The following is a 22,526-nucleotide window of genomic DNA, read 5'->3' on the forward strand; positions in this document are numbered from 1 at the left end:
TGGAAAGCAACTGTAGTTTCACAATTGTGGAATACATATGGTTTCATTTTGTGATTTCATATTTTTATTATATTCTATTTTGTTAGGGTGAGGGATGATGGTAGAGTCAAAATTCAGAGTAACTCAAAGTAAAATTAGTCAGAAAATCTAGGTTAAAAAAAATAATTCTAATTTTATGATGTGAAAAAAGAGTGTTATTGCAGCGGGAGTAATCGCAGACATTCAGCCTGAGATTAAAGAGGGTGTAAAAACGCAGACTTGCATCCCATCCCTGATGATGGTAATAAAACCTCTGCAGTAATAACAAACTGCCCATATAAAACCTGTTATCCATGGCACATACTCAGCACATCTTAGAAGCTCTCTATCTACTCTAGTTTTCACTGGCTCAGCCTGTTCTCCATCTACAGCTCTAATGACAATGTCAAATGTTAGAACACAGCCTTCACAGTTTTGGTCTGAACACAACAAGGATCAGCTTCTTTAGAAAGGTGGACATTCACAAGGTTCATGTAGCATTTGGACACTAATTCCACTTATATTGAACAGTAGCAAATGGCCATGTACTGCAAAGTATATTTTAAAAAAACTATAAAAATTCAGTTCACTTCAAATCCTGCTGTACATTTACAAAACCCATCTCATACAAATGTCTCATAATAATTACCATGTATGTATGTTTTTACGTCTTCTGCCTCTGCTCTGTGACTGTAAGTAGGAGTAAGCAGCTAAATAGAAAGAACAATTGAATATGTACACAACCAATTCTCCAATGGGCCTCCGAGTTGTAAACAGAGTTTGTATGCAGCTGCAGAACTCTATAACCAACCCTGTCTCCTCAAAATGGCATTCCTGTACTATTAATCTGCAACATTTTACATGTTTTTAGATAAAAAATATTTAATGAATGTATCTGCAAAACATTAACTGACAGCATGTTGAATTTGCTTTCCTACAAGGTAATGCTTCATATTAAGGTCCTTGCAATAAGTTTTACTTGAGAGGTAATAAGGGCCCTTATAAGAAGGTTATTAACATTATGTGGTAATATAAAAACACAGTGCATTCAAGTCTGGGAGCAGAGTTCGTGTCCAGGCAAAAACAAGACTTTTACCCAGGAAACGGGTGTTCGTGTCCTGGGAGTACTACTTAAGGGGACCTATGTTTTCATCCAAACCAAAATCTTTTTTCTAATCTTAACTAGTCGTTTTGGTGTAATGTCACTGTTGTCTTCACAGGACAGTCACCTTTTGTTGTCTAAACTCAACTGCAACGGACGCTGAAACGACTGTAACCTAACGGTGACCGGTACACAGCTCACAGTCACCTTTTCTTGGCTAAATGTAACCGTAAAGGCTGCTAAACTTACTGGTCGCCACGTGCCTAGCCGGCAGTCGCCATAAGTTCATACGATATCATACGAACCCGTTCATTAGAATGCTTTGCTTATTTACAGTTAATTATGTTTCTTGAAGCAACCTAATCGAACAATGCCTTGTTATGGTTAATAAGTCCTTTATTATGCACTTTTTAACAGTAAACTGTGCTTTTTGCAGCCAGCACAGATTTTAAGTTACAGTTAAGTTTAGCTCTATTTGTGTTGATGTGACGTTTTACTGTATATAACAGTTTCAGAATATCTTTTACAATATATATTTTACCTAATTATTTAAAGATACCGTAATTGTACTCATAATTTTACAATTAGTTGGAAGGCCTGTTCAAAGCTATGTTTTATAGATCATTCTCTTTGTGGCCACACATGTAGTGCTCAATCCAGAAGAGGGAGCTGCAAAAAGCATAGTAATAAATGCATACTAATGTGTTTCTTATAAGTGCTTATAATTGTCTTATAAGCTAACAATAAACATGTTTATGATGGTATTATTAACACTTAGGCTAGATAGACATATGATCATATCATTTTCTTAATACACATCTTACAAGGCCTTATAAGGCCCTTATTAAAGGTGCAATATGTAATACTGACAGCTAGTGTTTAAAATAGTTACTGCAGTACAAATTCAAAATACTGGAGAGAGTCATCTCCCCCGCCCCCTCCTCCACAGACTCGAAGTTCACAGAGGTTGTCAGGCTGAGACCGCAGCATCCATAGTCTCACTTTTACAGACCCTCCTCAAAAGCGCGCTGAAGGAGCATCCACAACAATGATGCTAGACACTTGCCTCACATAGCCAGACATTACTTCACAGCATAGGGGAGTAGCTAACATTAGATGCTGGCTATATTGACATTCATAGAAGCCTGTGCTCACGCGGAGCTCTGTACCCAACTGACAGACACACTTTTTCGGCTTAGAATTACGGTAGGAACCGCTAAAAATAACACTACCTTGCTGTCCTCTCCACCCGACTGAACACACGTTATTGGCATAGAATTACGGCAACAGTCGCTAAACACACTGCAAACTCACGGTCCTCTCTTCCCAATTTACAGCCCCCCTCTCTTGGCTTAAAATAACTCACGCTGACGGCTCCGGCCGCTGAACAGGCTACACGTTGGCCGTGGCTCGCTTGTATGATCCTCCGGTAATGTTAGCAGGGTTAGCATGGCGGCGTTAGCCAGTACCAGTTGGGATCACTTTACTGGCTTTGTCTGTGTTTTTGCGAGTAACCAACACGGGTACTCTAGCTATATAATTCAATGTGAGTACACAAATGTTGAAATGACATAAAATGCCCGTCCCTTGTAGCCGAGATTAATTAGCCTGAAGCTAATACTTAGCTACCTGTTCAGGAGGAAATTAGCCAACTCAGCGTCCTTTTGGGCTCTAAGCTGTCTCCATCTTATCTATATCTCCAATATTTACCCGGGGTTTGTTGCGTCTCTGGTCACACAACGTTAGAAACATGCCTTTTTTTTTTAGGTTGGGTAGAATCTATCTCCATTGATCCTGTTCGTTTGTTTGCTGCTTTCTTGACTGTACTAACGTTACAGCTGTAGCGCGCTGGGTTTACGTTTTTGCAGGTATATCTGGCAACCCGGCCTGGCTGTAAAACTGGGCAGTTGATAACAGCACACAAGCCAAAACACAAACAGAAATTCCGACACGAAACGGAAATTTCAAAAGGAGAAAATACTGGTTGTCAGAAAAGATAGTATTTCAACTTAGTATGTTTCCTCAATATCTGATGACGCATTGGGGTCATTTTTGGATTTATTACAGTAAATATATTACATATTGGACCTTTTACTATTAACTAACCCTTATCACAAGGACGTTATTATAAAGAGTTAGGCAACTCAAAGCACTTATTTCAGGGTTTCTGACCAGTTTAAATTTATTTAAGACATAGAGCACAATACTTTTTGGAAATCTAGACTTTTCTAGACTTTTTAAGACCCCGTGGAAACCCTGTATTAAATGTTGGGCAAATATATTTATTTAAAAAGTCAAAGGTGACGTTAAGTGACAATACTTTTTTTTTTTTCTTTTTTAGGAGTAAAGCACAGATTTCAGGAGACAGGGTTGCTGTAAGAGTAAGTGATGTTCATCCAGCACTAGAGGTAAAATAATAAGAAAGAGATTAGGTAGATAAGTAGCAGTTAGTTTCAATGACTCAAATACATGTGTTCAAAGAGCTTAGTCTTTGTTGATCTACAGGTGTATTTCAGTTACACAGCAGGATACAGTCATCATGTATACCTCTTGCAGTTTTGGTGGCTAAGCTGCAGAGGCACACTTGCGTTAAATTCAGTGACATTTATTTCCAGAGCCCTTTCATTAGGAAAAGTAGACTTTTAGATACAAAGAGAGAGCGAGAGAGAGTGTGTGTGTGTGTGTGTGTGTGTGTGTGTGTGTGTGTGTGTGTGTGTGTGTGTGTGTGTTTAAGAGCAGAAGAGAAGGGAAAGAGTAAACTATCACTCCTCAGATACAGGGGGAACAATCACACTTTGGGGTACTTTAGGACTTTGAGCTTGCGTCTCATTGGCCAGGGTCTGGTCCGAATGTTGGCGATGATCTCCTTCTGGTACTGAATGTTCTGGAACATCTCTTCTGGGTCGTTGCTGTCCACCCGCTCATCCTGTTTATCTTCATCATCTGAGGAGCTGCAGGAGGAGACACAGCGGCACAGTAAAAAAAGAGCTTGGTCTGTCCACATCGTAAAGAAGAGGAAAAACAATTAAGTACGTCATCTTAGGGTCTGTATGAAAATGTTTTGGCCGTGGATGGCTGACCCTTATGTTTCAATTTCATTTCACCAAAATGAAACAAAATAAAACCCGATCAAGCTACCATTATTACTTAGTTTTGTCCAAGGCTTTTTATTTTTATTTCGTTTTGACATTTTGTTTTCAAATTTAGTTTAGTTTTAATTAGTTTTAAAAGCGGGTTTGCTAGTTTAGTTTAGTTTTCATCTTTTGAAAATGCTTAGTTTTAGTTTAGTTTTTATTAGTTTTAGTCTTGGTTTGTAATATGGGTTATTTGTCAGGGGCAAGATTTAAAAAGGTCAGAAAAAGTATTGCGTAATAATAACTCAACAAAAACATCATACAATTTTATAAATACGTATTCACAATGTATTCAGCAATAACATCAGTACATATGATGAGCACAAATATGTAAACAGTCTACACAAGATGCCGCAGTAAGTGCAAAATGTGTAAGTGACGTGTGCCAGGAAAAAACCTAAATAGCCAATAGACTTAAGAAGACATACGTACATGAACAGGTATTTTGAACTTTGGTTTGAGTAAAGTGGCGAACTTTTTGAAGCCAATCGACTCACACAGTTGTGTAGACATCCCAGTATCAATACACATATTAACCCACGCTTCCTCCCGCTTTTGGTGTTCCTGCGTATTTACTAACCAGCAGCTATCGGGTCCCCGGTGAAAGCACGCCTGTAGCGTTCTCTGTCCTAAGGTAGTCAGCGTCATGCTGCCTGGCCCTGTACCCATACATCCATGCCCTGTACCGGTGTTAGCTTTTGTTTCAGGGAAAGGGGGCTTTGCATTCTCCTCTACCTTGTTAAGGTAAGCTAGGTTATCCCTTCTTGTGCGTGCTTCTCAAATGTACTTTCAAATTTGTGAGTTTTCCCTTTAATAAATTGTCCACATAGTTTTCCACCTTCCACTGCAAGGCAGTTGCATTTATCTGACAGTCATAATCAAATATAACTCTGCCGCTTTCTCCCGACTTTCGGTACCGCCATGATGCCAGGCGAAGGCCATGGACTATATATTTTACATGACAGTTTTAGTAAGTTATCGTTTTTTTGTAATGCCTCGTTTTTATTTTTATTTCAGTTAACGACAATGTTTTTTACCACCTAGTTTTTGTTATTTCATTCGTTTTCATTAACAATTATAACCTTGGTTGTGTCCTACTGAGATGATGTTAAAGCCTGTGATGTTTGAGGTCAGATGTCTGCCTGTCAGAGCTGAACAGCTCTTGTAGTCAGGTGTGCTTTGCAATCTGTGATGCGGCAGGGCAGCAAACTGTAGCAGCTTGCAATCTTTCTCTCACAGAAATAGACTGCGGTCCAGCTCACCGCCACTCGCATCTCCGTGGTCAAACCAGCCGGCGCTAAAGTTGGAGACAGACACCGGCACAGCAGAGCGAAGTCTCGGTGAGCAGAGCAGATGTACTGTAGAAACAATGTCTGAAATGAATTACTGATTTGACCATGGAGATGCAAGAAATATGCACTAATCCAGAATACAGGACCTTCTTCCTCTATTTACTTTCTTGCTCCCGCCCCAGACGAAACTGAACCAAGGAGAAAACGCTCCCAGTTTACAAACTCATCAACAGCAAACAAACTATAGGTGTGATAGCTGCCCCAAGCAGTGCAATACTAAACAGTAAACCAGTATACCTCTGTCTGTAAATGGTTCAAATCCAGTGTGCACTGACTGTGAGCTATGGTCAGCTACCAGTAAACTTGTTTTAATGCACGGCTGCTTTGGTTTGTAATGAAGTTGTAACGGGCCGGCTACATTGCGCACATAACGTATGCGGAGTGGATGTTCCAAAAATACGCTTCCACTATAATCAATGAAACTGGCTACACCAGGCATAGAGCAGCGCGTGGTGGTGCGTATGCGCTGTGGTGTTCCGCTCTACAAGCGTAAAAATAGGACAGTCTTCCATTTATATATTTTACGCGAGGTATGTGCAGCCTTTTTACACAGAAATGGATCATAAAGTGTCTTTATTTCTTTTAAATTAAAACTACCAATATACAGGAAACGACTTAAAGAGTTTGGTTTTATGAGTTTATGTTTTTATTTATTGTTTCCTGTCATCTGCATCATTTTATAACGGTGACAGTAGATTGAAGTTTCACAGCGCTGTGCCAGCTACAAAAACTAAAGAAACAACAATCCCAAAGCAAAAGCCTGTCGTCTCGCCTGTGACTCACACAATCCTACGCCGTGTGTGCGCTGCAGGTGTAGCCAGTTAAAAGATACAATCTCTGGAAAGCCAAACAGTTCAAATACACGTGATTTCTCAGTAAATAACACGTTAACAACACGTTAACAACACGTAAACAACACGTAAACATGTTGATTTTTCACACATAGACAACACGTAGACAACATCACGTGAAATTAACGCGTAAACTACATGTTGTTTACGCGTTAATTTCACGTGCTTTTGAGCCATTTGGCTACTTCTCAAGTTTGAATGGGTGAGTGTCCTAAGTTCCCATTGGCTGCTGAGCAGTAGGGTTAAACCATTTCTGTAAGCCTGGGGGGGGGGTCGCCTACCACTATTTAACATGTAAAGGATCCTCTCATTTCTTCCATTTTCTTTTCTTTGTCATTTCTTCTTTTTTGTGTAGCTTAAAAAGAATTGTTATTCATTTAAATTCAATAAATTTACTAGTCAATTATAAACTATTTTCATCAAGATAACATTACCAGCTTTTGCTCCACTGCTGCTTTTTTGGGGACATTCTAGCTTTAACACCATCCATCAAACTTTACAAACCAACAATAACAATAACCTGTCACACATATATTATACATAATAGTTATATGTTATTGTTGTAAAAGTTAATTACCGTCTACGATCATTCCGACGGATTTTTCTGTTGCATTGCAAGGGAGGCACAATTGAGTGTAGCATTTTTTCTTCTTTCTTGCACATATTGTACAATGGTTCCTGGTTATTTAGCTGTTGTGTCTTTTTTTCTGTACAAGCTTTCTTTATATATTTGCAATTGGCTATTGTGTACATACTATGAGAAATAAATATTTTGTCGAAAGTATAGTGTAGATAGAGAGTTAGATAGACTTTATTAAAGGGTAACTACTGTTTTTTTTACCTGGACCCTATTTTCCTATGTTTTTGTGTGTAAGTGGCTGATGGAAACAACAATCTTTGAAATTGGTCCAGTATCAAGTGTGAATGCTGTAACCGGCAGCCACAGCTATGTAACCCTATGGGGCAAATGTTCATTGTCCGTTGTCAGACACTTAAAAAACTAATCTGAGCCTGTCAATGTCAAAACAAGCACTTTTGTGAACGTTAATAAAAGCTGCACAAATGCCCCTATTAACTTACATTGTAGCTTAATACAAAATAAAAGTTTAATTTGAAGCAACATTTGAAGCTGTGGTGGAGAGGAAAACTGAACAAACTGTTATCTATCATGGATAATCCTTACCACCCTGCACCTGGTCTAACAGCAGAGCACCTTCTCTAAGAGGCTCCAACAGACAAAAGAGATATTCTCACACTTCCAATTCTCAACATTGGATAGGCAGACAGAAATAACCAATCAATCACATTCCAATAGAAGCCGTACTTGCCCCTTATATGATTGCTAGTCACTTGGAAAATGCAAAATATATTATATGTAAGTGTTTGAGGAATTTAAGAAGGAACGTGTTTCTATTAGTGTTAAAAACATAACTGTAAAAACAAAAACATATAAATTACTATATTCCAGCTCAAAAGCACAACCCATCAATGTTCCTTTACATTGTAGGAAAAAATCTCCAATTAAGAAGTAGTTCAGTTTAAATACCAACGCAGCAAAAATAAATGTACTGGGTAGGAGTGCTTCCTTAGTGCGGCCTTTTAGATAATACTCTAGAGCCTCAAGATACCTACATTATACTTCATCACATTAAGCCACACACAATTAAAAAAAACAGCTTGACTGAAGTGCAACAGGTGCAAGTCTGTTGCAGGCAGCTTAATTGCTTGTTATCCCTGGTGTTCCTTTTTGTGTATACAACCCTTGTCCTCTGGGTCGAAAATTCCCTGCCTTCACTAAACCCCTAAAATAAAGCAGCTTACTGTAATTGAGTTGTGAATGCCAAATCTATTTAGGATGAAGAAACAACCTGGCATTGATCACAAAGTGTGTGGATATCTGAATTTTCCCTCTTCACAGTGCAAAAAGACAAAATTTATTCAGTGAAGACGCCAGTTGTTTTTATACAAGCTCTGTCATAATGCTTTTCTTTACTAAAGTGGAGATTTATTATAAATATTATTTTTTAAGGTGCTGCATATGTGGTTAAGAATATTTTTGTATCAAGAGATAGTACTTGTGGAACTCTGCATCCTAAAGACTAGATTCAGCCTTGCATCAGGACCTGTGTGTGTGTGCTAAGATTAGCAGTCCTATGTAGACACGCAGGTCAATCTCATCCATCTTTTTGCAGCCGTCAGGTAGAAAGTTGATGCAATGTCCTGGGCATGGAAAACATATCATCAAGCATATCATCCTAAATCCAAAAGAAAAGAAAAAACAATGTATGCTACGTAATATTTTTGCTTTGGTCACACATTGGGTCTGAGGGTTTATACAATAAAGATAATCATAAAAATACTGTTTCATGTATTTGTATTATGTAGGCTAATGTAGGCCTATATGATTCAGATTGCTCGTATGACGAAATGGAATGACGCTTATCCATGACAGATCAGGAAAACCAAAAAAACAAGTCCACTCACCCACCCTGAAAGAGTTCTTATAAAGTATACTAGCATTGTAACATGTTCTGTCGCGGGTCTCTAATGGGAGTTGTAGTTTGAAAAATACCATGGTATACTTTTTCGTAAGTAAAGGTTGGCAGTGTAGAATGCTGGATACACACTGGGGTTTTTCAGGATGGCAAACTGGTGTCATCAGATTTTGAAAATCTAATCGTTAAATAGGTGAAAATAGCTTATAAGGTACTGTCACATATGTGCAATATATGGTTAATATTCATTTTCACCCATTTAACAATTAGGTATTTAAAATCTAATTACACAAATGTATTTACCATTATATTAAACTCCATAAATTACTATTAATTCAGTATTTACAACTTCCCATTCTATGAAAAACACTATTATATTTTTTAAACTACAGTTCCCTACATCCACGCCATGGGCCTTGATACAAATCATCACCACAGTTTTTCCGGTTTGCAAATACCTAGGGTTATAAAAATATATATCTACTGACTATACACAATATCTAGTACAGCCAAAATATAAATTATACTGTATCTAAATGATCTACATTAACAAAAAGTAAAGATGTTGGTTTATTTCTGTTAAATTATCAAGTATTGTAGAAATGGGGTCTTGGGTTGGTAGTTCTTCCAGTTTGCAAAGTAGGGTTATCTAAGGATTTTGATTATCAGCCATAATGTCTGGCTGAGGCAGGCTGACCACAAGCTTGTATTAAGAAAAACATGTTTTATTTGGGCTCTTATGGAGAAAAACTACACCACCCACAATCCTAAGTGTATGGAAACGTTTACCGTACCCGCAAAAATGCGAACGCTAGATCGAGTTTGGTTTCTACCATTCAAGTCTATGATAGTTTCTCTACACACAGTCTTATACCTTTTGCCTTTTTTGCCATTTTCAAAATGTTTTTTTGCGCCGAATCAAATGTTTTATTTTCACGAATCATCTCATAGCTGGTTGGCTTGGTTCCAGGCTTAAAACTCTTTATATAAGCAATTTTTGAAACGTCAATGAAACAATTAAATGTGGAAAAATACTTCCGGAACCAGAGCCGTTAAAAAAGTGGGCGGTCACTGTTGAGCTCTATAAAGGCAATATTTAACTTTTTCTAATGTCGGGATCATTCAAGGTAAAGTCATCAAAGTTCAAGTTAAAAGACGAATACAACACAGCAGCCAATCATAACACTGTTTCCCCTCCCCCATGCATTTGCAGCCCCCTTGAGAGCTGCCCGTGGCTGCGTGCTTCAGCCCGATCTGGTGGTGGCGAACCGTGCAGTACTGCAGCTATGTCAAGTCGCTCAAATCGACAATACATTGGTGTATTGAGTAGTGATTGACCGATATATCGGGCTGATATTTGCGTTTTTACGTGTATCGACATCCACAGGCAGCTCTGTGTTGCTGGAGATGCTGCAGTTCACGTGCAGACCATGCACTGCCCCTCCCCCACTAGCAGAGTGCTGGAAGCCTGCTCTTCAAGAAAATGGTAAGTTTTAAACTTTCAAAGCATCTTTTAACTGTTTGACTTAGCTGAAATATTGCCATACACTTTAAAAGTGGAAACACATTGCTCTATATGTGCTTGCAACTATAGCTAAGCAAGTTTGTGGGTCCAAATGGTAAATGCGAATGCCGAATGCCTCGTCTATCAAACTGCTTGCCATTGTATTTAGGGAGCTGCAAATAGTTGCAAATAGCTAAGTTGTAGGCTATCCGTAGCTGTTACAAACACTGGTCATAGGATTAAGTAATGCTGACGTTGTTCCGTGGTTCCATGGTATTTGTGGGAGTTTTATTCAGCGACCACCTGGCTGAGGTTTGGACGTGTGTGGTGTGTGTGTCTCTCAGTCTCTCCCTACTTGGAGCTGGGCGGAGTTGTCATCGCAGTGATATCAGAGCGCAGCCCCCCCCCTTTTAGCCTTGCACAGTTAACCATATGCAGTGCACCCATCCATATGATGCACACATAATATGGGTGATATGAATGTAAGATGATTGCAGAAGTGACCCTGATCACTGTTTTTGTTTATTCTTTTTAAAGAAGGAGCAGAGCAGATTCAGAAAAGTACAAATGCAGTGTGGCAGCATTTTACGCAGCCTACTCCAGGTAAGGCTCGCTGCAACATCTGCAATATATTGGTGAGCATGGGGACTGAAAAGGCAAGGCAGACTTCAAATATGTAGAGCCACTTGAAACATCACCACCTAGAGGCCTATAATGAAGCACAAAAAGAAAAGGATGATCGAGCAGCAGCTTCTACTTCTGCAGCAAGTTCAACACAGCCTAATCTTGTGCAGATGTTCGATGCCCAAAGGAAATGGGGTAATTCTGACAACAGGTCCAAAAAAGTTGATCTTGCCATAGTTGAGATGATTGCCACAGACAATGATCCATTTACAGTTGTCTCTGGTGTTGGTTTTAAAAGGTTGGTGGCTTTGCTGGAGCCCAGATACTCCCTCAAAACAGAAAAGTACTATCGCACTGACCTCTTTGAAGATGTTCACACAAAAGTAGAAAACAAAATCAAGGAGCTGGTCACGTTAGAAAATGCAGTCCCCTATTTGGCGTTTACAACGGATTGTTGGTCTGGTGACACAGAATCCCTAATGAGCCTGACATGTCATTTAATTGACAGTGACTGGGAAAGGAAACAAATTATCCTCAATGGCAAAGCCATGCATGGCTCTCACACAGGCGAATATATCAGCGAGGTGTTCCTCAGTCTGCTGAGGCATTGGGACATCGACACAGAGAGAGTCATGCTTGTGCTTTGCAATAGCGGCGCCAATATGATTAAAGGGATGAGGCTCATCGAAGTACCCGATCTCAGCTGCAGTGCTCACACACTTCAGCTGGTGGTAAATGACGGGATCAACAGCCAGCGAGCAGTGATGGACATTGTTGCAAAATTAAAGTCTTCTGCTACCCATTTTAACCATTCAATACTGGCCAAACAGCGTTTGAAGGACATTCAAAAAGAACTTGACCTCCCCCAGCACAGAATAATCCAGTTGGTGCCAATACACTGGAACTCCACTCTTCACATGGAGAGCATCCTGGAGCAAAAACGGGCACTTACTATATATGCAGGGGAACATGGAAAGATATCAATCTTAACAGTAGATCAGTGGACTCTGGTGGGCAATTTGATTGACACACTGAGCCCGCTTGAACAGGTAACACTGGAAATAGGCAGATCAGACTCATCAATATCGTGCATAATTCCCAGCATCACCGTCCTAAAAATGCTACTTGAAGTTAAGGGTGCAAAAGCAAGGGGCATCAAAACACTCCGTGACACTATGCTGGACAGTTTAAAGGCAAGGTTTGAAAAAGCAGACAAGACCAAATGCTTGGTCCTCGCAACACTGCTAGATCCTCGTTACAGGGGTCATGCCTTGGCACCAGGCACACTGAGCAATGCAAAATACTGGATAAAGGATGACCATGCCACTCTGTCTGAGGCTAAGAAACGGAAAAGGGCTTCCTCAGACGATCAAGGCCCGGATCCAAAACGGATAAGGGTGGAGGAAGAAAAAGAGGAAGACGCTTGTCTGTCTGACATGCTTGAACAGATGTATGCCAACCTTCTGGAGCAAACGGATCACCCTCTGAGGAGACTGATGATGAGGAGGAGCAGCTTTTCACTCAGCAGCTGGATCAATACCTACGGGAGCCGTTGATCGACAGACAGAAGGGCAAACCACTTGCATGGTGGAAACAAAATGCATCCCGCTTGCACCTTTTGGCACCACTCGCTAGAAAATGTCTCAGTCCACCCCCCTCCTTCCCAGTGAGAGGGTATTCAGCGAGGTTAGCCAGATATATGAGAAAAAGAGAAATGGGCTGACAAATGCAGAGCGTCTCTGTTTCCTCCATTATAACCTGGAGCTCCTAAACTGGGAGTATTAAGAACTTTCAGTGAGAAGTGGGGCAATGCGCATATTATGCACAATTATTTTTAAGTTGTTTTTTGTTCAGTATTGCTGATTACATTTTCCTTATCTTAGGAAAGCCATTTGCTCTACAAGAGATTAAGTTAAGTAAGTGCACTAAACTTAGGCCTAAGCACTAAATACTAGGTTGTAAATAGTTGGTTACGTTTAAAATTAAGTATAGTACAGTGTGCACTTTATTATGCTGCTTGCTTGTTGCTACTGTGTGCAATAGTGTAATTATTTTATTTATGCTTAAATATTTATTTTCAGAATTTGAATTATGCTTAAATATTTATTTTCAGTATTTTCAGCACTGAACTCTTTTTTCACTTGTTCTACCTCACGTTTTTAATATTTGTTAAATATTGTTTATCCACTTGTTCTTACTTATTCTACCTCACCTGTTTTTACTATTTGTTAAATATTGTTTATCTACTTGTTCTTACTTGTTCTACCTCACCTGTTTTTACTATTTGTTAAATATTGTTTTTTTAAGTTTTTATTATGTAAATTGAGGGAGCAAAAGCAGTATCGACTCCAAATATTGGCTCAAGAAAATCGGCAGCCTTATCGGTCATCGGCTAAGGCTGATGAAAAGAAATCGGTATCAGTATCGGCACTAAAAAATCCATATCAGTCGATCCCTAGTATTGAGCAACAGATTTAACAGCATAATTAATCGTATTCAAGAGAGACAGGGGCAGCCGAGTTCCTCTTCCGAGAGTCTTGTAGAAAGGTTAAGTAATGTTAATTCTAATTAACGTTAGCTGGAAAATATATGTAACATTAAGGACCCCACTGCACAGTGTGGTTTACAACAAGGTTAAAGTTTGTGTTATGTTAATTGAGTCTCCTAAAACCAACCATAATAAACCACTGACAGAGTAACTTAAGTCATGTTATAGATTTAATAAAATATTCCGCGGCGTCTTAGTTAATTTGTATTACATTGCCGAGACAGGTTGAGGTCTTATAACATTAATATTACTGAAACTGCTATTATTATTGCTCTGATCTGTATCAGTGTGAAGTTTTGTTTTTGTAAAATCACATTCAGTGAATGCAAAAGACACAAACTGACCTAGGCGGTTCAACTTGTCCTATTTAATGAGGTATGAACGTCTTTCTGATGCAGAACTTGATGAAGTGGTTCGGCAGATGGTTTGAGAAAATGAAGAGATGGGAGCTAATTCTGTTTGGGCCAGATTAGCTGCTATGGGTGTTCGTGTGCAGAGAAGGCGTGTAAGAGAGAGTTTGATTCGAGTGAATCCAGCTGGAGCTGCATACAGAGCATTGTCTCACCGATTGCACAGGAGAACCTACAGTGTTGCAGGTCCCAACTCTCTGTGGCACATAGACGTAAATCACAAGCTCATCAGGTATATGCGGGTGATGAATGAATTCTAGTGAGAATAAAAAAACTCAACTAACTGAATAATTTACAGTGCTCTACAGTGCAAGCTTTTCACTCACTTATGCGTGTCAATATTATGCATGCATATGTAAAAAAAGAAGTGGCCATACTGGTGTGAGGTACTTGTGGATCTGATTAACTTTGAGATCAGAATAAACAAGCACATATCCTGCACAGATGTATATTGTTAGGATAAGTTAATACTATTTTTTTTGTATAGTGTTTTCCCAGTCTATTGAACTGTAAACAGGTGTTATAAATTCAGGTGACTAATTTCCTCTGTTATGTAACTTGCAATTATGAGAAGATGATTGCTGTGTGTCTGTTTTGTATTATATTACTGATTCATCGACATTACAGTAAATAGCAAATCATACTTTAAATGCACCCCTACATTTTTGGCAGGTGCAAGCATAGAACCCTGAATGTATTATGTAATCCTAACGCAGAATACAAATAACCTCTTTTTGTTTCATTTTTAGGTGGAGAATAGTGATCCATGGTGGAATATGTTGCTTCAGCAGACTGGTTGTGTTTTTGCAAGCTTCAGACAATAACAGAAGTAGCACAGTGTTTGATCAGTTTGTTCAAGCCACTGCTAGTTATGGGATTCCAACTGTCTTGTCTAGTAGCGCTAAATGGACAAAGTTGAGGATTCAGAGATACAAAATGACGCATGCACTAAGGTAAAATATTAAAAATAGAATTCCAAAACGAGGTTGGAAGAACAAAAAAACCTACCTTTTGACTTCTCCAACAGAAATAACATGTCACCACCTTTCATCTTCTCTGGGCTATAATGTATCCTATGCAGCATCTTAAGTGACTTAAATCATAGATTAATTTGTGCTTATGACCTTTAGGAAAGAAAAACTGTATGTCCACTGCACTTCTTTGATTGCATTGTCTGTATTTTGTGATGTATTTGTAATACATACAGTACATGGGTAGATTTTAATTTGTAGAAGAGGACAGCTGTTTTAGTGACTTGAGTAGAGTTAATCTGATGTCATATTTAAAAGTATAAATAAAAGGGAGGAGGCAAGGACAATTATATTTCTAAAGCGTAAATGATAAGAGTGTTCCATCCATCCTTCAAATAAATGAGATACTCTGGGCCAGATGTACGTACATTTGCGAATGTAGCATTATCAGCACCATGGCCAACCCGCAGAAAGCGCACGCTGTGATACTTCAGCTTACATCGTATTTACCAAACCTGCAGTTCATCAGGTAATCAGCGCCTTTTTACACTATACCGTAAATTGCGCTGTAGCAAAGCGTTAAGTACTTGTGCTATGATATGGCTGAGTGCAGACTGCGACATTCCCACTGCTGATGCTATGACTGTTTGAAATGATCCTGATGCCAATATTTGTAATATAGCAATTACATACAATAACAACTGCTGGAATGGAATGTGTACGCTGAGTCGGAGATTCAATGTCATCTTTGATTTCTTCCAGTAACTGTAATATCGCATGGCTGCTTAATCTGCAACGCTTAATGATTTTGTGTTCACTCAACTGAAAAAGTGTGATCCTTGTGGCAAAAACCTTTCCAGTTTGTCTCCTTGGCCTATGTCTTCGTCTTGCTCGGATTACTGCTGCCGTTTCACCAGGAGGCATATGCGAGGAAACCCGCTTCCAGGTTTACACCTGCTTTTAAGAGGCGGAGAATTTTCACCGCAAAATAGAGGCACGCTTTCACAGGCAGTTTTTGTACATACCGCGGAATACATAATTAGGTGCATTTTACCCTTCCCCTCCCATCTCTTTTTGGGAAACTCCCACTTTCCCCTTGAACCTCCCGTGAATGCATATGCATGACACGGAAAAGCGCAATTTGCCATTTTCAGTTCCTGCGACAGGCAGTCTGCGCTTTTACCTCAGTGCAGCCTGTTTGTACATATCTCGCCATGCTTTTACGCGCACGTTGCGAAACAAATACGCCTGCAGTGGGCGCAAAAGTGTTAGTACATCTGGCCCTCATTCATTCCATTAGGGTAAAGCAAAATTCACAGCTGGTTGTGAGCATTTCCAAACAATGTTCAATGATCACTCGATTAACATTGATAACATATGAGCTTAATATGAGTTATTAAGGCTGGGTTTAAAAAAAAAAAAAAAAACGATTTTCCGATTTAAATTGATCTACATTTGAATAATCCAATACTGATTAATTAAATCCCAAAATCGATCTTTCAAGAGGCTTCGTTTTAAAGCCAGAGTAAAGAAATTGGTATCATATGAAGCTAGATGACCTAAAGAATCCATGTCATGCTAAATAATGCTCCAAAGTTAGGTGAAATATTGGCTAGGGAAAAACTGCCATGTTGACAGATGTGTAGCTTTAGGTATACCGTCTCTGTATCACACAACCTCTGTACTGAAGAAAGCACTTTTTCCTGTATCTATGTAACTGATTTGAGGTAATTCCGTAACGAAAACTTTAATATTTTTAATAATGCAGCAGGTTAGAGGGTTCCTTGTACAATTTACAGCATTAGTTATCTTAGAATCTCTGAAATAGCCCTCATAAAATCAATATTGAATCAAATTAAATCAGAATCGAATCAGTGGCAATACCCAGCCGTACAAGTAATTGTCGGAATTAAAAAATGATTGATTGGCATTACAGTGAAAAGGTGGAGTGATAAACGGATTACGCTCCGTTTTAAACTGTATTCAGGCAGATACAGTGAATTTCTTTATATGTACATCTTTGTAGCAAAATTCAAAACTGAATTTTTTCACTGTTTATTCGCAGAGTCAAACTCTTTGATAACCACTTCGGATTAATGAGCTGAGACTAAATTCACAAAGATGACCAACAGGTCAGAATGTACCTGGATAGCAGTCAATGTATGCACACAGGAAACTCTGTGTAGTCTTGGCTGATGATTAGACTGCAGGATGTCATTTAAAACTCAGCCATGACATCCATAAATAATGAGGCAGACAGAGACAGAGAGAAAGAAAAAAGCAGAAAGGCTTCCAAAAAACTCCTGATAAAAGGAAGCTAGATCAAATGGAAAAAAAGAGTGAGCAGACTCACCCCTGCTCCTGGTAGGCTGAATAAATCCTTCTGGAGTTCTTCCTGATACTTTTGTGTCTCTTGGCTGCAGACAGAGACCTGCTGCTGCCAACCAAAGACTCAGACACTGTACTCATGCCGTCTCTCTCTGCTCAGTGTGTGCAGTTCAATGTGTGAGCCCACACTGCATGCTTCTCAGTCTGGGAGCTACTGTACCTGCTGCTCTGGAGCCCCACTGGAGCATCACACTCAACCACACTCACTCATCAGTCCAATCACAGCCATACTGACTGCTTAAAGGGACAGCACCAAACAGGACAGACAACTTGTAGGTTATTTCTTTTATGCATAAAGTATATTCAGGGTGTGATTTGCCGGGGGGGGGATTTCCCCCTTTCTGGTCTACATATCCCAGCCTCTGCTGAATTATTTTTATCCCCAGTGGGGACAAAATGTATCTCCCCCCTCCAAGTGATCATACTTCACCAATAACCTAGACCATATATTAATTATATACCTAAAATAGAAGTATTTTAAACTAAGAAGCACTGCATTGTGAACAGTCTATAGTATTTAGCTGCTACAGCGCTCCAGGACGCCGGCTACCAGCGGCAGTTGTATAGTTGCCAATAGGTGACTGTGAGCCGTCTACAGGCACCGCCAGATGACGGTGCTTTCAGGAGCCATGGTAGAGGAGTTAAGCCAGAAAAAGTGAGTGTCATGCGGTGCTGACAGTTAAGTTTAGGCACATAACAACTATTTACTGTACGTTTAGGAAAAAGATCGTGGTTTGGATAAAACACTCCCGAGGAACAAACAAGTGTTTCCTGGGTGAAAGTATTTTGTTTTGAATGCGCTGTGTTTTATGTTGACACCACGTTGTGCCATATCATTTTGACATTATTTTCTATTGGCTATTGAAGTGCATAAGAGTTTTGGCATGGCTGGCCGAGTGGCACTATATCCATGGTATTGGATGGGATTTAGTTCTTGCAGGTTTTGTTGTACATGATCAAACCCCCCCCCCTCCACCTCTGCTTTCTTCACAAATCGCACCCTGCATATATTTACCTACAACATTTGTTCAACTGACAGTGTATAATTGTTTTTTATGATAGACAATTTAGACTTTTTTAGCTTTTTTAGCTTTTTTTAACAGCATACAAAACACACAATTTACAACATGAACACATCCCCTCCTCCCGAACACCCCCATTCAATATCACCACTTACTCAAAGAAAAATTAAGACAACCTAACAAAACAACCATAATTATTCAATACAATACAATAAAATAATAACAAAATGTAACAGCTGTGAACCAAATAAACATATGTATATATAATTTAAAAAAAAACAAGCACTTAGGAGCCCTTCAAAAAGTACAGCTACTTTAAGGTGACCAGATTTCTGAGACAAAATCCGGGTACATTTTCAGCTCAGAAGCGTCAATACCTGCAATACAGGTAATGTTTTTATCTTTGTAAACTTAAAATGGGGACACTGCCCCAGGGGTGTCACTAGACTGCACTGGGGGCACAAGCCCCCATAGGGGGGTCCATGGGCATGCTCCCCTGTAATATTTTTTTGTCTATTTTAATGAATGAATTATAATAATGAATCTAAAAATATTCCCCAAATTATGCATATGCCTATTTATGAAAAGTAAGTGATATAGTACAACCAGCAGAACGCTAATTATGTGTGAGGTAAGTTTAGAGACACAACTCTATTTAATTATTAAAATATTAAATGTTTTTGGCAGGAAATATTCCCCAAAAATATGATTATTTTTTAAAGTAAGGTAAGTGCTGTAGTACAACCAGCAGGGGGGGCTTCTATGTGTGGAGTAATTTTAGAGACATGACTCTCTTTTTTTGGCAAAAATGATTCCCCAAAATAAGGCATATGCCTATTTTTGAAAAGTAAGTGATGTAATATAACCAGCAGGAGACAAGTTATAATTGAGGTAAGTTATTTAATCATTAAATTAATAAATATTGTTGTTGTATCTCTTTTAGGTGCTGTAGTTTGTAGATGGTCCCTAAGCTCTCGTCTCACTGCTATCTCACCGCCGGCTGCTTGTAGAGACAAATGTTATTTCTCCAGGTTGGAGGATGGCTCGTTTTGATGAAAATGAGTTTGTAGCATGTTGTTAAACTTACAACGATAGGAAAGATGCGTCGTTTGTGATTTAATAAAATTTCGCTGTAGAGTAATTGATCGCGGAAGTTCAAATCTGTGAATATCTTTCTAACTTTACTAAAGTTGAGCTCTGAGCAGAGCTTGCTCTGGCTGTCTTGAGCCTGCGTGTGTAGGGTGCATGACTATACGTTTGGTCAATGTTTTCTTTCATTCCAATTTCGGGTCTGTCAGTCACAGTGAAAACCGCGGACATTTCCGGGGACAGCTCCAGCCGAAGACAGGTCACTGAAACTGGGGACGTCTTGTCACCCTAAGCTACTTTCCCTATTTTCTAGTATATACATCTAATCTGGCAAACTGTTTATATGGCTTTTTTTCAAACTCTGCCACCCTAGCCATCTCACATGCCCACTCCTGGATTGAAGGCACCCCTTCATTCTTCCATCTCCTTAAAAGAATCTGTCTGGCTATCATTAAACTAGTCTGGACCCAGCTTCTTGTGTGCTTATCCATCATTTAGGATTGACCCATCTCCCAGAACAAATCATCTCGGGCTGAATGGAACCTGGGTCCCTGCAATCTGACATAAGTTATCATGTATCCCAGTACAAAATTCCTGGACCTTATCACAGGACCATAGGACATGAAGTAATTGGCCGTCCTCTGTCTTACATTACATATATACATACAACAATTTGATGTGTCTTTAGGACCAATTCTAAACAACCTGGAGGGAGTCCAATAGAAGTGATGCATAATCTTGAACTGATGAAGCGTATATTGTTGTGTATGAATGAATGAATGAATGAATGGCTTTATTCACATAAAAAAAACAGTTTTCTTTTACACTCCTGCAGGCTCTGCTGTGGCAGCAAGACCTGTAGATGTCTTCCAGAGGGGAGAGCCACAGGGAGATAAACTGTTACGATATGATAACACAAAAAACAAGATTTGGTATAAGCAGTGTAAAAAAATAATAATACACTTGTTGTGAATAATGATACATTCCACATTCCATTCTTTGAGAAGTCTGAAGAAAGTCGTTCTCATCCGTTTTATTTGTATCCGAAATTGCAACACTGTTTTCCTATCTGTGTGAACAAACCTTGGGACAATCCTTCCGCCCATTCTGACTCTCTGATCTTACCACACGTAATCTAAATAAATGTAGCGATTGTTAGAGAATATGCATATCCTTGTGTGTCTCATTAAACCTTTAGACCCATTAGTAGCACTGAGAGGTACCAATATTTCTTACCCCACAATGCAAAAGTGTTCCAGAATCATCCAGAATGATTTTCATCAGGGTCATCAATGTGCTATTGGTGATGCTAGAGGAAGCATTTAATATAAAAATGGTTCATCCTCTGGACATTATGAACATGCTTATAAATTGAATTCCAATCAGCATGTTGCAGTGTCAGACATGTGGTGCTTGAGTACCACTCAAGTGTCCAAAATCAATACGATTAATCCTCTGGCAAACAGGATATGCATTGTTTTTGTTTTTTTTACTCAATATTTGTTGAGACATATTTCTATGTAGCGAAGTGTATAGACCTTTAGGAAGAGCAACTTTAACATTTGTTCTCCTACATACTATTACTACTACTACTACTACTATTTTCCTTCTACATTTTGTACTTTTCTTAATATAGGTATGGGTTCATTTATATGTTTTTATTCAATCATTATGGGTCTTTTTTGCTACAGTAATAGTGTGATGTGCCTTATGTCCACTTGGCTCCTGACTCTATTCAGCTCTCATTGAAACTGAGGGGCAGAGGTATCATAGAGCCGAATGAAGGCCTGACAGATGTCTCTGGTTTTATTGGTGGCTGTTTGACTTTACTCAGAGGACTACTTCTGACCAATGTGTCCTCGTCTTTTGGGACCAGTCACAACATAACTTCAGATGGAAAACCTGGATGTTCAACACAGTCAGGAATGATCCCGCTAAAGATGTATGCAGAAAGCTTGTTGGAGCTCAAAGCCTGTAGAATTGAAAGCAAGAAATTATGTGGGGCCCTGCCTTTTATTGCCAGTGTTGTCTCTATATCACTGAGGATATACAATGCCCTTATCCTTTGCAGGGTTGCAGTTCGAGCCAAACAGAACACACTGGGTGAGAGGTGGTTACACTCAGGTCATCACACGACTAAAGGCCAATCCCGATGCAGCGCTTTCTGAAGTGTTTTTAATGCCTATCACTTATCCATCTCTCTCTTCTCTTTTTAAATGGGGTGTTAAACGGAGGATGAAGAAAAAGAGATTTATTGGTGAACACAAGGTAGTGCAACCCTGGTCATATTACTGTAAAAGAGCGTTAATGCGGCTGGAACATAGAGCATATTGCCATCGGGCTTCGCCCATACTATCTGCCAAGGGAATTTACAAATGTTATAGCCATAAATGTTTACAATCCGCACGTCACCCACTCTGTAATGGCACGTCTACAAACAAAACACCCTGGTGCCTTCATCATTATCACAGGTGACTTCAACCATGTCTCTCTCTCCACCACACTTCCCACTTTTTATCAGTTTGTTAAATGCACTACAAGGTACCATAAGACTTTAGATCTTCTGTACGCAAATGTTAAAGATGCCTACAGTTCTACTGCCCTGCCCCTGCTAGGCAGGTCAGACCACAACTTCGTCATGCTCACACCATCATACAAGCCTGTACAACAGAAACCAGCTACAGTAAGGACTGTGAGGCAATGGTCTCATGAGGCTATTGTAACCAAGGTTAAAAATCTATATTAAAAGAGCTAAGTTTATATTAAAAAGTAAATTCATGAAGTACGTTATTAATGTTAAAGATTAAAAACTGATATTTGTCTAAAAAGCCATTCAACTGCGATAAAGAGAAAATAAATAGGAAGTTTATTTTGAAGGAGATGGGTTGGAGACGTGCTGTCAGCCAATCAGGAAGAAGCTCGGACTGTTGACCTGCACGGAGCAGAGTTCACTTCCCCTTGAGCTGCTGGATGAACAGAGAGCAAACCCCGCGTCAAGAACGATACCTACCTCATGAA

The 22,526-nt window shown here is 39.3% G+C and overlaps 2 protein-coding genes across 4 annotated transcripts in view; one reads left to right on the top strand and one right to left on the bottom strand.

Annotated features, from left to right (window-relative positions):
* Positions 1-22,526, bottom strand: part of tmc3 (transmembrane channel like 3) — a 69,270-nt gene that overhangs the window by 41,412 nt on the left and 5,332 nt on the right. For all 3 annotated transcript variants that reach the window (XM_078260189.1, XM_078260276.1, XM_078260103.1), the window contains exon 2: positions 3,925-4,071. In XM_078260189.1, coding sequence (XP_078116315.1) covers positions 3,925-4,013 — 89 coding nt within the window. In that variant the 5' untranslated portion in view covers positions 4,014-4,071. The remainder of the gene's footprint in view (positions 1-3,924; positions 4,072-22,526) is intronic.
* On the top strand, positions 11,251-12,636 carry LOC144521610 (zinc finger BED domain-containing protein 4-like). Its single transcript, XM_078256174.1, has one exon. The coding sequence runs from the start codon at positions 11,251-11,253 to the stop codon at positions 12,634-12,636; it is 1,386 nt and encodes a 461-aa protein (XP_078112300.1).

Source organism: Sander vitreus, chromosome 1 (genome assembly GCF_031162955.1).
Source record: "Sander vitreus isolate 19-12246 chromosome 1, sanVit1, whole genome shotgun sequence".
NCBI lineage: Eukaryota > Metazoa > Chordata > Actinopteri > Perciformes > Percidae > Sander > Sander vitreus.

What these genes read in the sequence shown, in the direction of transcription:
- LOC144521610 (XM_078256174.1), top strand. Translation starts at nt 11,251, where the DNA reads ATGTTCGATGCCCAAAGGAAATGGGGTAATTCTGACAACAGGTCCAAA.